Genomic DNA, 15,677 nt, shown 5'->3' on the forward strand with positions numbered 1-15,677 from the left:
GTCGAATTCATTATAAGAAGTGGAATGACAGAGTATTAAATGGGACTGTTATCATTCTGACACTTCTTAAAATAAATATAAATTAGAGACGATATAGGAACAAATGGGGTAAGTTTTGAGAAGGTTTAAAGAAAAATATTCTCATGAAGCCTCTACTCAAATCTTACTTATTTGTTACCTATATCTCCCAACACACAACATATTCAGTAATGTGGAATCATAGCCTTGGCTTGAGAATTCACTAGAAAAACCCATTGCCATTATTATAGTGTAAATCCACTTCTTCAATAATCTTACATTTAGTTCCTTTCATTCTTAAGGTTCCATAAGCACTTCAAAATGTAAAGTGATGTACAAACTATATATAAAAGATGATTGAACCCATCCCTGAAATGCAAGCACCTCTAGTTTAGAAACAGGCCAATTGTCAAACAGCCCACAGTAACATTACAATTTAGAACAGGAAGTGAACAATACTGCATCCACTTGAAGCTATAGAAGAAATTTAGGGAAGCACAGCATAGTTATCCAAGGTGGAATTTGGCCAGACCAGTAGGGTGAATACCCCAGGTTGCCATGGGTTCTTTAATAATAGCTGAAGGACCTGTATGAACTGATCAAACTAATTTACATAGGAGTGGGGTAGGGTGACATCCTGACAAGCTATTTTTGAGAAAGATACTTAACACTTTTCAAATATGTAACTTTTGTGGTAAGAAATCAATCTGGAGTCAGAGCAGTTTTATGCACTGAAAGAGGGAAAGCTATTTATCAGCACCACGTATGCTTCCCGTTTTACATTTTCAGGATAACTTGCTTACTAATTGTGTGCATAGGTCAAAAGAGTTAGCGCAGAGCCAGTTCGAACTGGTTACTGTTTCTCCAGCCAGTATTAATGTTTCAGCTGTTTCACAAACACTTGGCAGGGGGAGGAGAGCGAGGCGAATAAGCTGCTGATTTGGTCTTTGAGCAACCTTGAGAGGGACGTAGAGCAGACAGGAAGCTGTATATGGGTGGTATTAGCAGAAATAATCCATCACCCCTTTGAATATTTGTTCTTCAGTATGTTTAAAGAAGACATCATTTGAAGGTTTTGCAGAGCTGTAGCATTATTACCTGACACTGGTCCCCTTCAGAGTAAAAGTTCTGATTTGGTGCAACACAGTTGGGAAGCTGCAGTGTTACAACAAAGGCCCTGTATAAAGCACAATTTTCTTTCAGAAAATTAATGACAGTGTAAATGGCAAAGTATTGAATTTCACTGAGTTTGCATAGAATTAATTTTACAAGTAAGAGTCAAAACAGAATAAATTTTACTTGTAAAATTCATTCTGTCCTTAAAATTGAGTAGGTATTTTCTATTAAAGACTTTGTAGACATTTTCCTTTTTTTTTTTTTTTTTAAAGTATTTAAAAGATCACAGTTTGGGGGCATTTTGACAATTTCCATGTCCTCCATGACGTAGTGATTGGCACAAGGGTCTAATATAACTTGGTAAATTTCTAATCTTTAAGTGCAATCATGTTATAATTGAGTCTTGACACTTATCTTCAATAACACAAGAACTAAGGGGTCACCCAATGAAATTAATTGGCAGCAGGTTTAAAAGAAACATAAGGAAGTACTTCTTCAGAGAATGCACCGTCAACCTTTGGAACTTGTTGCTAGGGGATATTGTGAAAGCCAAAAGTATAACTGTGTCAAAAAAGAATTAGATCAATTCCTGGAGGATAGGTCCATCAATGGCTATTAGCCAAGATGGTCAGGGACACAACCCCATGTTCCGGGTGTTTCTAAACTTTCTGCTTTCAGAAGCTGGAACTGGATGACAGAGGATGCATCACTTGATATTGCCCTGTTCTGTTAATTCCCTCCAAATCATCTGGCACCAGCCACTCTTAGAAAACAGGATACTGGGCTAGATAGGTCATTGGTCTGACCCAGCATGGCCATTCTTATGTTCACTGGTTGCAGTAAAAGAATTCAGTTTGTGTTCACATAACAGCTTTTTTCTTTTCTTTTCTTTTCTTTTTTCTTTTTTAACCATATAACTAAAGAATGCATGAATGTGAAGTAACAATTACTTTATTGCCTCTGCAATCAGTGATCGAAGCAGGGAGGGGAGGGTGCTTAGCTTACAGGAAAATAGAGTGAACTGGGGCGGGGGAGAGGTTCCATCAAGGAGAAACAAACAGAACTTTCACACCATAGCCTGGCCATTCCTGAAACTGGTTTTCAAAGCTTCTCTGATGCGCACCATGCCCTCCTGTACTCTTCTAACAGCCCTGGTGCTTGGTGCCTGGCTGTGCGTAATCAGCAGCCAGGCGATTTGCCTCAACCTCCCATCCCGCCATAAACGTCTCCCCCTTACTCTCACATATTATGGAGCGCACAGCAAGCAGTAATAACAATGGAAATATTGGTTTCGCTGAGGTCTAACCAAGTCAGTAAACTGCGCCAGTGAGCTTTTAAATGCCTAAATGCACATTCTACCACCATTCTGCACTTGCTTAGCCTAGTTGAACAGCTCCTGACTACTGTCCAGGGTGCCTGTGTATGGCTTCATGAGCCATGGTATTAAGGGGTAGGCTGGGTCCCCAAGGATAACTATAGGCATTTCAACATCCCCAACAGTTATTTTCTGGTCTGGAAAGTAAGTCTCTTGCTGCAGCTGTTGAAACAGATCAGAGTTCCTGAAGATGTGAGCGTCATGTATCTTTCTTGGCCATCCCACGTTGATGTTGGTGAAATGTCCCTTGTGATCCACCAGTGCTTGCAGCACCATTGAAAAGTACCCCTTTCAGTTTATGTACTCGCTGCCTTGGTGCTCCGGTGCCAAGATAGGGATATGGGTTCCATCTATGGCCCCACCACGGTTAGGGAATCCCATTGCAGCAAAGCCATCCACTATGACCTGCACATTTCCCAGAGTCACAACCATTGATATCAGCAGCTCAGTGATAGCGTTGCCTACTTGCATCACAGCAGCCCCCACAGTAGATTTGCCCACTCCAAATTGATTCCCGACTGACCGGTAGCTGTCTGGCGTTGCAAGCTTCCACAGGGCTATCGCCACTCGCTTCTCAACTGTGAGGGCTGCTCTCATCTTGGTATTCTTGCGCTTCAAGGCAGGGGAAAGCAAGTCACAAAGTTCCATGAAAGTGCCCTTACGCATGCAAAAGTTTTGCAGCCACTGGGAATCGTCCCAGACCTGCAATACAATGCGGTCCCACCACTCTGTGCTTGTTTCCCGGGCCCAGAATCCATGCCATGAACCTGCCCCATTGACACCATGATGTGCAACTTGCAGGGGCCCGTACTTTGTGAGAAGTCAATGTCCATGTCCTCATCACTCTCGTCACCACGCTGCAGTCACCTCCTCGCCTGGTTTCGCTTTTCTTGCAGGTTATGGTTCTGCATATCCTGCTGGATAACGCACACAGTGTTTATAGTGCTCATAATTGCCGCAGTGATCTGAGCGGGCTCCATGTTCCCAGTGCTGTGGCGTCTGCATTGAAAAAAGGCGCGAAACAATTGTCTGCCGTTGCTCTGATGGAGGGAGGGGCAACTGACAGCATGGCTTACAGGGAATTAAAATCAATAAAGGGGGTGGCTTGGCATCAAGGAGAAACAGAATGGCCCTGTCAAGGATAGAACTCAAAACCCTGGGTTTAGCAGGCCGTTGATTTCACAGAGGGAGGGAGGAGAAAATGAATTCTAAACGAATCTGATCTATTTCTTGTTTTGATCCACTTCATCTATCTTTATACATCGTGCTGGCAGCAGACGGTGCAGTATGACTGCTGACCATTGTCGTCTCCTGGCTGCTCATTAGAAGACGGTGCAGTATGACTGCCGGCAGGACTGAATCGCCATGAGACGAAACTTAAAGGGGAAATGACCTGGCTGAGTCACTTCCATGTTTGCCCAGGCGCCCCTGACTGACCTCACTGACCTCGGCTAAAAGAGCACCCTGGAGTATGGCGATGATGGCTACCAGTCATACTGCACTGTCCGCTGCCAAAAGGCAATGAGCTGCTGCTGTGTAGCAATGCAGTACCGCGTCTGCCAGCACCCAGGAGACATACGGTGAGCTAAGCAGGCTCCATGATTGCCGTGGTATGGTGTCTGCATGTGTAAACCAGGAAAAACGCGAAATGATTGTCTGCCGTTGCTCTCACGGAGGGAAGGAAGCGGGTGCCTGACGATATGTACCTAGAACCACCTGCGACAATGTTTTTGCCTCATCAGGCATTGGGATTTCTACCCAGAATTCAAATGGGCAGCGGGAGACTGCGGGAACTGTGGGATAGCTACCCACACTGCAAGGCTCTGGAAGTGGACGGTTGCCTCGGTACTGTGGACCACTCCACCAACTAAATGCCGACTAAACGCACTTAGAGCATTTGTGTGGGGAGACACACAATCAACTGTATAAAAATGTTTTTTACAAAACCGACTTCTATAAAATTGACTTAATTTCGTAGTGTAGACATAGCCTAAGTCTGCAAAACCTTGCTCAAGAGAGACAGCCCAGCTAAGTGGGTGAAAGGTCACAGGCTGGTCTGTGCTTAGAGTATGATAAGTCTGTCTTCAACCAGTATTAAGAGAAGTGCAGTTTATGCCAAGCTATGTGCTCCTAAAACATTCAGTCTTACTTCCAATTCTTAATGTTCAATAGTGAACAAACTCTGATCTCTTAATATCTCTGTGGTTGCCAGAATTGGCCTAGTTCTGAACTTATTGGAGAGAGAAAGTTTTCCTGAGTTCCTCTGCTAGTGTTCAGCTTTTCGGTGTGTATAATGGGGCTGAGTGAAGGAGGAAGGCTCCAGAGGGGTCAATGTTAATTGTGTGTTTTAATGTATGCTGCTTTTTAAAATAATTTAAATGAATATGCATTTTATGTCTAAAGGGTTTCTTCAAACTTTGAAAAAAAAAGGAGTACTTGTGGCACCTTAGAGACTAACAAATTTATTAGAGCATAAGCTTTCGTGAGCTACAGCTCACTTCATCGGATGCATTTGGTGGAAAAAACAGAGTAGAGATTTATATACACACACACAGAGAACATGAAACAATGGGTTTATCATACACACTGTAAGGAGAGTGATCACTTAAGATAAGCCATCACCAACAGCAGGGGGGGGAAGGAGGAAAACCTTTCATGGTGACAAGCAGGTAGGCTAATTCCAGCAGTTAACAAGAATATCAGAGGAACAGTGGGGGGTGGGGTGGGAGGGAGAAATACCATGGGGGAAATAGTTTTACTTTGTGTAATGACTCATCCATTCCCAGTCTCTATTCAAGCCTAAGTTAATTGTATCCAGTTTGCAAATTAATTCCAATTCAGCAGTCTCTCGTTGGAGTCTGTTTTTGAAGCTTTTTTGTTGAAGTATAGCCACTCTTAGGTCTGTGATCGAGTGACCAGAGAGATTGAAGTGTTCTCCAACTGGTTTTTGAATGTTATAATTCTTGACGTCTGATTTGTGTCCATTCATTCTTTTACGTAGAGACTGTCCAGTTTGGCCAATGTACATGGCAGAGGGGCATTGCTGGCACATGATGGCATATATCACATTGGTAGATGCGCAGGTGAAGGAGCCTCTGATAGTGTGGCTGATGTGATTAGGCCCTATGATGGTATCCCCTGAATAGATATGTGGACAGAGTTGGCAACGGGCTTTGTTGCAAGGATAGGTTCCTGGGTTAGTGGCTCTGTTGTGTGGTGTGTGGTTGCTGGTGAGTATTTGCTTCAGATTGGGGGGCTGTCTGTAAGCAAGGACTGGTCTGTCTCCCAAGATCTGAGAGAGCGATGGCTCGTCCTTCAGGATAGGTTGTAGATCCTTGATGATGCGTTGGAGGGGTTTTAGTTGGGGGCTGAAGGTGATGGCTAGTGGCGTTCTGTTGTTTTCTTTGTTGGGCCTGTCCTGTAGTAGGTGACTTCTGGGTACTCTTCTGGCTCTGTCAATCTGTTTCTTCACTTCAGCAGGTGGGTACTGTAGTTGTAGGAATGCATGATAGAGATCTTGTAGGTGTTTGTCTCTGTCTGAGGGGTTGGAGCAAATGCGGTTATATCGTAGCGCTTGGCTGTAGACAATGGATCGAGTGGTATGATCTGGATGAAAGCTAGAGGCATGTAGGTAGGAATAGCGGTCAGTAGGTTTCCGATATAGGGTGGTGTTTATGTGACCATCGCTTATTAGCACCGTAGTGTCCAGGAAGTGGATCTCTTGTGTGGACTGGTCCAGGCTGAGGTTGATGGTGGGATGGAAATTGTTGAAATCATGGTGGAATTCCTCAAGAGCTTCTTTTCCATGGGTCCAGATGATGAAGATGTCATCAATGTAGCGCAAGTAGAGTAGGGGCATTAGGGAACGAGAGCTGAGGAAGCGTTGTTCTAAGTCAGCCATAAAAATGTTGGCATACTGTGGGGCCATGCGGGTACCCATCGCAGTGCCGCTGATTTGAAGGTATACATTGTCACCAAATGTGAAATAGTTATGGGTCAGGACAAAGTCACAAAGTTCTGCCACCAGGTTAGCCGTGACAGTATCGGGGATACTGTTCCTGACGGCTTGTAGTCCATCTTTGTGTGGAATGTTGGTGTAGAGGGCTTCTACATCCATAGTGGCTAGGATGGTGTTTTTAGGAAGATCACCAATGGACTGTAGTTTCCTCAGGAAATCGGTGGTGTCTCGAAGATAGCTGGGAGTGCTGGTAACGAAGGGCCTGAGGAGGGAGTCTACATAGCCAGACAATCCTGCTGTCAGGGTGCCAATGCCTGAGATGATGGGGCGTCCAGGATTTCCAGGTTTATGGATCTTGGGTAGCAGATAGAATACCCCAGGTCCTGGCTCCAGGGGTGTGTCTGTGCGGATTTGTTCTTGTGCTTTTTCAGGGAGTTTCTTGAGCAAATGCTGTAGTTTCTTTTGGTAACTCTCAGTGGGATCAGAGGGTAATGGCTTGTAGAAAGTGGTGTTGGAGAGCTGCCTAGTAGCCTCTTGTTCATACTCTGACCTATTCATGATGACGACAGCACCTCCTTTGTCAGCCTTTTTGATTATGATGTCAGAGTTGTTTCTGAGGCTGTGGATGGCACTGTGTTCTGCATGGCTGAGGTTATGGGGTAAGCGATGCTGCTTTTCCACAATTTCAGCTCGTGCACGTCGGCGGAAGCAGTCTATGTAGAAATCCAGGCTGCTGTTTCGACCTTCAGGAGGAGTCCACCTAGAATCCTTCTTTTTGTAGTGTTGGCAGGAAGGTCTCTGTGGATTAATATGTTGGTCAGAGGTGTGTTGGAAATATTCCTTGAGTCTGAGACGTCGAAAATAGGATTCTAGGTCACCACAGAACTGTATCATGTTCGTGGGGGTGGAGGGGCAAAAGGAGAGGCCCCGAGATAGGACAGATTCTTCCGCTGGGCTAAGAGTATAGTTGGATAGATTAACAATATTGCTGGGTGGGTTACGGGAACCATTGTTGTGGCCCCTTGTGGCATATAGTAGTTTAGATAGCTTAGTGTCCTTTTTCTTTTGTAGAGAATCAAAGTGTGTTTTGTAAATGGCTGTCTAGTTTTGTAAAGTCCAGCCACGAGGAAGTTTGTGTGGAAGGTTGGTTCTTTATGAGAGTATCCAGTTTTGAGAGCTCATTCTTAATCTTTCCCTGTTTGCTGTAGAGGATGTTGATCAGGTGGTTCCGCAGTTTCCTTGAGAGTGTGTGGCACAAGCTGTCAGCATAGTCTGTGTGGTATGTAGATTGTAATGGATTTTTTACCTTCAGTCCTTTCGGTATGATGTCCATCTGTTTGCATTTGGAGAGGAAGATGATGTCTGTCTGTATCTGTGCGAGTTTTTTCATGAAGTTGACAGATTTCCACTCTATACGGCTAAATTCAGTGCCTTGCATAATCACAGGTTTCAGAGTAGCAGCCGTGTTAGTCTGTATTCTCAAAAAGAAAAGGAGTACTTGTGGCACCTTAGAGACTAACAAATTTATTAGAGCATAAGCTTTCGTGAGCTACAGCTCACTTCATCGGATGCATTTGGTGGAAAAAACAGAGTAGAGATTTATATACACACACACAGAGAACATGAAACAATGGGTTTATCATACACACTGTAAGGAGAGTGATCACTTAAGATAAGCCATCACCAACAGCAGGGGGGGGAAGGAGGAAAACCTTTCATGGTGACAAGCAGGTAGGCTAATTCCAGCAGTTAACAAGAATATCAGAGGAACAGTGGGGGGTGGGGTGGGAGGGAGAAATACCATGGGGAAATAGTTTTACTTTGTGTAATGACTCATCCATTCCCAGTCTCTATTCAAGCCTAAGTTAATTGTATCCAGTTTGCAAATTAATTCCAATTCAGCAGTCTCTCGTTGGAGTCTGTTTTTGAAGCTTTTTTGTTGAAGTATAGCCACTCTTAGGTCTGTGATCGAGTGACCAGAGAGATTGAAGTGTTCTCCAACTGGTTTTGAATGTTATAATTCTTGACGTCTGATTTGTGTATGAATGGACACAAATCAGACGTCAAGAATTATAACATTCAAAAACCAGTTGGAGAACACTTCAATCTCTCTGGTCACTCGATCACAGACCTAAGAGTGGCTATACTTCAACAAAAAAGCTTCAAAAACAGACTCCAACGAGAGACTGCTGAATTGGAATTAATTTGCAAACTGGATACAATTAACTTAGGCTTGAATAGAGACTGGGAATGGATGAGTCATTACACAAAGTAAAACTATTTCCCCATGGTATTTCTCCCTCCCACCCCACCCCCCACTGTTCCTCTGATATTCTTGTTAACTGCTGGAATTAGCCTACCTGCTTGTCACCATGAAAGGTTTTCCTCCTTCCCCCCCCTGCTGTTGGTGATGGCTTATCTTAAGTGATCACTCTCCTTACAGTGTGTATGATAAACCCATTGTTTCATGTTCTCTGTGTGTGTGTATATAAATCTCTACTCTGTTTTTTCCACCAAATGCATCCGATGAAGTGAGCTGTAGCTCACGAAAGCTTATGCTCTAATAAATTTGTTAGTCTCTAAGGTGCCACAAGTACTCCTTTTCTTTTTGAGAATACAGACTAACACGGCTGCTACTCTGAAACCTGTGATTATGCAAGGCACTGAATTTAGCCGTATAGAGTGGAAATCTGTCAACTTCATGAAAAAACTCGCACAGATACAGACAGACATCATCTTCCTCTCCAAATGCAAACAGATGGACATCATACCGAAAGGACTGAAGGTAAAAAATCCATTACAATCTACATACCACACAGACTATGCTGACAGCTTGTGCCACACACTCTCAAGGAAACTGCGGAACCACCTGATCAACATCCTCTACAGCAAACAGGGAAAGATTAAGAATGAGCTCTCAAAACTGGATACTCTCATAAAGAACCAACCTTCCACACAAACTTCCTCGTGGCTGGACTTTACAAAAACTAGACAAGCCATTTACAAAACACACTTTGATTCTCTACAAAAGAAAAAGGACACTAAGCTATCTAAACTACTATATGCCACAAGGGGCCACAACAATGGTTCCCGTAACCCACCCAGCAATATTGTTAATCTATCCAACTATACTCTTAGCCCAGCGGAAGAATCTGTCCTATCTCGGGGCCTCTCCTATTGCCCCTCCACCCCCACGAACATGATACAGTTCTGTGGTGACCTAGAATCCTATTTTCGACGTCTCAGACTCAAGGAATATTTCCAACACACCTCTGACCAACATATTAATCCACAGAGACCTTCCTGCCAACACTACAAAAAGAAGGATTCTAGGTGGACTCCTCCTGAAGGTCGAAACAGCAGCCTGGATTTCTACATAGACTGCTTCCGCCGACGTGCACGAGCTGAAATTGTGGAAAAGCAGCATCGCTTACCCCATAACCTCAGCCATGCAGAACACAGTGCCATCCACAGCCTCAGAAACAACTCTGACATCATAATCAAAAAGGCTGACAAAGGAGGTGCTGTCGTCATCATGAATAGGTCAGAGTATGAACAAGAGGCTACTAGGCAGCTCTCCAACACCACTTTCTACAGCCATTACCCTCTGATCCCACTGAGAGTTACCAAAAGAAACTACAGCATTTGCTCAAGAAACTCCCTGAAAAAGCACAAGAACAAATCCGCACAGACACACCCCTGGAGCCAGGACCTGGGGTATTCTATCTGCTACCCAAGATCCATAAACCTGGAAATCCTGGACGCCCCATCATCTCAGGCATTGGCACCCTGACAGCAGGATTGTCTGGCTATGTAGACTCCCTCCTCAGGCCCTTCGTTACCAGCACTCCCAGCTATCTTCGAGACACCACCGATTTCCTGAGGAAACTACAGTCCATTGGTGATCTTCCTAAAAACACCATCCTAGCCACTATGGATGTAGAAGCCCTCTACACCAACATTCCACACAAAGATGGACTACAAGCCGTCAGGAACAGTATCCCCGATACTGTCACGGCTAACCTGGTGGCAGAACTTTGTGACTTTGTCCTGACCCATAACTATTTCACATTTGGTGACAATGTATACCTTCAAATCAGCGGCACTGCGATGGGTACCCGCATGGCCCCACAGTATGCCAACATTTTTATGGCTGACTTAGAACAACGCTTCCTCAGCTCTCGTTCCCTAATGCCCCTACTCTACTTGCGCTACATTGATGACATCTTCATCATCTGGACCCATGGAAAAGAAGCTCTTGAGGAATTCCACCATGATTTCAACAATTTCCATCCCACCATCAACCTCAGCCTGGACCAGTCCACACAAGAGATCCACTTCCTGGACACTACGGTGCTAATAAGCGATGGTCACATAAACACCACCCTATATCGGAAACCTACTGACCGCTATTCCTACCTACATGCCTCTAGCTTTCATCCAGATCATACCACTCGATCCATTGTCTACAGCCAAGCGCTACGATATAACCGCATTTGCTCCAACCCCTCAGACAGAGACAAACACCTACAAGATCTCTATCATGCATTCCTACAACTACAGTACCCACCTGCTGAAGTGAAGAAACAGATTGACAGAGCCAGAAGAGTACCCAGAAGTCACCTACTACAGGACAGGCCCAACAAAGAAAACAACAGAACGCCACTAGCCATCACCTTCAGCCCCCAACTAAAACCCCTCCAACGCATCATCAAGGATCTACAACCTATCCTGAAGGACGAGCCATCGCTCTCTCAGATCTTGGGAGACAGACCAGTCCTTGCTTACAGACAGCCCCCAATCTGAAGCAAATACTCACCAGCAACCACACACCACACAACAGAGCCACTAACCCAGGAACCTATCCTTGCAACAAAGCCCGTTGCCAACTCTGTCCACATATCTATTCAGGGGATACCATCATAGGGCCTAATCACATCAGCCACACTATCAGAGGCTCCTTCACCTGCGCATCTACCAATGTGATATATGCCATCATGTGCCAGCAATGCCCCTCTGCCATGTACATTGGCCAAACTGGACAGTCTCTACGTAAAAGAATGAATGGACACAAATCAGACGTCAAGAATTATAACATTCAAAAACCAGTTGGAGAACACTTCAATCTCTCTGGTCACTCGATCACAGACCTAAGAGTGGCTATACTTCAACAAAAAAGCTTCAAAAACAGACTCCAACGAGAGACTGCTGAATTGGAATTAATTTGCAAACTGGATACAATTAACTTAGGCTTGAATAGAGACTGGGAATGGATGAGTCATTACACAAAGTAAAACTATTTCCCCATGGTATTTCTCCCTCCCACCCCACCCCCCACTGTTCCTCTGATATTCTTGTTAACTGCTGGAATTAGCCTACCTGCTTGTCACCATGAAAGGTTTTCCTCCTTCCCCCCCCTGCTGTTGGTGATGGCTTATCTTAAGTGATCACTCTCCTTACAGTGTGTATGATAAACCCATTGTTTCATGTTCTCTGTGTGTGTGTATATAAATCTCTACTCTGTTTTTTCCACCAAATGCATCCGATGAAGTGAGCTGTAGCTCACGAAAGCTTATGCTCTAATAAATTTGTTAGTCTCTAAGGTGCCACAAGTACTCCTTTTCTTTTTGAGAATACAGACTAACACGGCTGCTACTCTGAAACCTTCAAACTTTGAGGGTCTCTGTTACTAGACTAATTTCTGTGTGGAGAGGTCTGACTACAGGAAAGGAAGTATAGCAGATGTGTCTAGGGATTATAATGCTAGTTTTTACAGTCTGGACCATCTGTCATCACTCCACTGACCTCAGTAGCAGAGGGTTTTGCATAGAGAGAGACCTGAACCAACAGATATGCCATCCACAAACTTCTGAGATTTAAAATCCATATCTATATTTTGTAGCTCAGACTCTTATCTAGTTCTAGGCCCAAGCTTTGACCTCCTGAAATATTTTGTTGGGGGAAATACTGCAGACCCTAAATCATTTTGGGCAGGAAGAAATAGACTCTTCCATTTTGAAGTAATTTTCAAAAACTGGGTTAAGAAACAAATATGCCTTTGGGGGAGGGTCCTCCCTAACCCCACAGCAGTTAATTGCCAGATACAGTTACCCTATGCTGACCTAAATGAACAGTTGCTGGTGCACAGAGATAAGCAGACATTTGGCAAGTGGAGATGCTGTGTAAGCTGAAGATGATTACAAAAAAACTATCCATTTGAGTTTTAACGTTTAAAACATGGGTGGACCATTGCTTCCCAAGTGAGAAAAGGATAAGATGGGTAAGGAGTTTTATTAGAGTGTATTATTCATAATGGAGAGGACCAAGTGTAGCGCTTGGAGACCAACTATTGTAAGTGTAACATTCAGAGAGCAAATACTTTGAGAAGGGTTCAAGATCTGGAGAGGACATTTGTTCTTAGGATCCATGAGTGGACAGCTTGAATGCAGCTCACAGGTGGCATTAGTTCCAAAGGAGACACAGATGCTGGAACTAGGGGTGCTGCCGCACCCCCTGGCTTGAAGTGGTTTCCATTATATATAGAATTTATAGTTTGGTTCAATGGCTCTCAGCACCCCTTCTATACAAATTGTCCCAGCAACCCTGAAAGGAGAACAAGTGGATTTTTGAGCATCCTAGAAATTAGAGCTGGGAAAGACCTAATAAACCCCTATATAGTGGATCCTCCATCCACTTACAGGGTTGCTGTCCACAATAAAATCCTTGGTGCTATGTCTTCTGAGCAGTCATCCGCCACTACCTGGATGCGATATTAACACACACTAGAGCTAAGCCATCTTCCTAAAGAATCTAATAACTCAAGCCACCGAAGGGGGACACTGACAGCTCACATTTGGCCCCCTATTGAGAAATCATAGAAATGTCTCCGTTTCTTTTTAATCCCAATTAAAACATTTTTAAAACAAATACATTTCCTTATCCACTCCTCAGATACTGTTTCCAACCCAGATAGTGCAGTACCGTGTTAATATGTGAGAACCGTAAAGTGAAATTGACTAAACTGTGCAACATAGAGAAATGCAGAAAGTAAGCAAGCAACAGCAATAGAGAAAATATTACTATAATTTTAAAAAATGTTCAGATTTTATAATCTAAAATATTAATAACAAAGGTTAGGAAATGTCCTTAAAATATATTTTTAACCTGTCAGTGTCCCTTTAAAGTTAATCGTTTTTGTGGGGGAGGGGAAAAGGGAGGTGTTAAAAGCCTTTTTTAGAAGCTACAGGAAGATAGATAACTTGTGGCTCCTGTCAGCCATACTGCTGTCAGCCATTATGCTTGTTGGTGTGTGGAATGTGAGGAAAATCATTTAAAGGAGAATGAGAGATCAATGGAAAATACAGCATGTCCAGTAGGTTATATCCTCCATGGAAGCAAGAAGAGCAGGAAAGGTAATCTCTTTGGATTTCCAAGTATCAGCCATGCACTTCCCAGACACATTGCTGTGCTTCCTCATGATCAGTAAAGCATTTCAGTGTAAGTTCTAAGTGGTGTCTAATATTATGTCACTGTCTTTTCCTTAGACAGGAGATGGTGCCGCAGCCAGAGGAATTCCCTATCGAAGACAGAACCGTCACAAACCAAATCTGACATCAACTGATCTGCCAGAAGAAGAAACAAAAAGAATCGCCAGGATATTTTCTGCACAATTGTCCAAAAAAGAATAGCAGAAGTATCCAGAGTAGCTGTGTAGAGAGGAACTACTTTAGTGCTCATGCTCTACATTTTGGGGAAACTCTGACACTTTCAATAGGAGGGGGAGAGGAAATTACTTTAACTCTCCTGACTTCAAAAGAAAAATGTCATCCTACCTGCCCCCACCATGTCAGCACAGAACCACTCTCCTAAAAGAGAAGTAGATTCTACTCTCATTGATTCAATATGTGTAATTGCCCCTCATTTAAATGGGAGTTAACTACCCATGTCAAACAGGGAATCTTAGATGCAGAATATCCTCTGTTCCCCTGGGTCTGTTGGAAGTTGAGGGTGCTGTGCATCTTGCAAGATCAGATCACTGGAGAAAGGCACTGATAGACTTTAGTAACCTGAACAGTGTCATCTCATCTGTGGGAAATTCGTCTAATTACCCTTTTTTTGCCTGCTAGGTAATGGAACATCCAGTTGTTTGGGGACACTACTTTTTCTTGACACACGGAGGGAAAGTTAGAAGCTGTTTCTGTTTTAAGAAAAATGAAATATCCATTTTTTTTTTCCCCGAGACAAACTGCATTAGAATGCTTTGCAACAAGACACACAATTGCAGTCTCCATGCAAATGTGCCCAGACAACCCAGACTTGGGAAGCTATAGTCACTGTTTTGTATGCTAATGACCTTTTTAAAAAACATGTTGATTTGTAAGACAAATCTGTTGCCTTGAATGCTGAAGTAAGGCTTATTTTTATATGGGTTGGGTAGATTGTAAGTAAAATGTACAGATACTGTAAAATAAATTATCTATGCAAGACTGTTTTGCTAGTAAGTATGGAATTTTGTGGACAAATTATTTTTCTTATTTTTATTAATTTATGTAGTCATTTCTAATTTTAAAAAATCACAGGTTTCAAGTGTCTCTGGATAACTGACCTAAACACAAACCATGCTAACTTATTTTGAATGATAAGTTTGTTTCATAAAATAAAACTTGTATTTTTATGCCTTCCCTGCTATTTAAGATTTGTTTTAGAAATGTTATTGTTCACATGTAAAAATTAGAGCCTGATCCTGCTCTCATGGAGTCAATGATAAATGCCCATTGCTTCAGTGTTGCAGGATTGTGCCTTTAAAGCCAAACCTTAAAGACACCTAATCCCATGGGCATTGAAATCATGAATTAGGTGCCTGAATACCTTTGGGGTCTGGGCCTTAGTAACTTTGCTGCAAGAGGATTTTAACGGTCATCGTCTGTGGAGCCTTTCCCTGAAAATGTTAGCCCCAGGAACTGGTTTAGCTTGGAAACAAGCATGACAACTTCCTTTAATCTAATTTAGGTCCATAGTATTTGAAAGCTACTATATGATGAAGTTTGGTGCTACATTGAAGAGTCTGTGACCCTCCAGTCTCCAAACTAATCTGAACTGCCACGAAGGACCCCCTTGTTGGCAGTGTCAGTAAGGAGGCCAAGGACTGAATGGGCCAAAAAGGCAGAAATCTCCTCTTCTCACCTCTAACACTTTGTCTACACCAGGAAA

At 43.3% G+C, this 15,677-nt stretch overlaps 1 protein-coding gene across 1 annotated transcript in view; it reads left to right on the top strand.

Annotated features, from left to right (window-relative positions):
* Positions 1–15,160, top strand: part of C2CD3 (C2 domain containing 3 centriole elongation regulator) — a 91,942-nt gene extending 76,782 nt beyond the window's left edge. Inside the window, 1 exon segment of the mRNA XM_043504026.1 lies at positions 14,012–15,160. Coding sequence (XP_043359961.1) covers positions 14,012–14,155 — 144 coding nt within the window. The 3' untranslated portion in view covers positions 14,156–15,160.
* Positions 15,161–15,677: the final 517 nt, after the last annotated feature.

This window comes from Dermochelys coriacea, chromosome 1 (genome assembly GCF_009764565.3).
Source record: "Dermochelys coriacea isolate rDerCor1 chromosome 1, rDerCor1.pri.v4, whole genome shotgun sequence".
Lineage (NCBI taxonomy): Eukaryota > Metazoa > Chordata > Testudines > Dermochelyidae > Dermochelys > Dermochelys coriacea.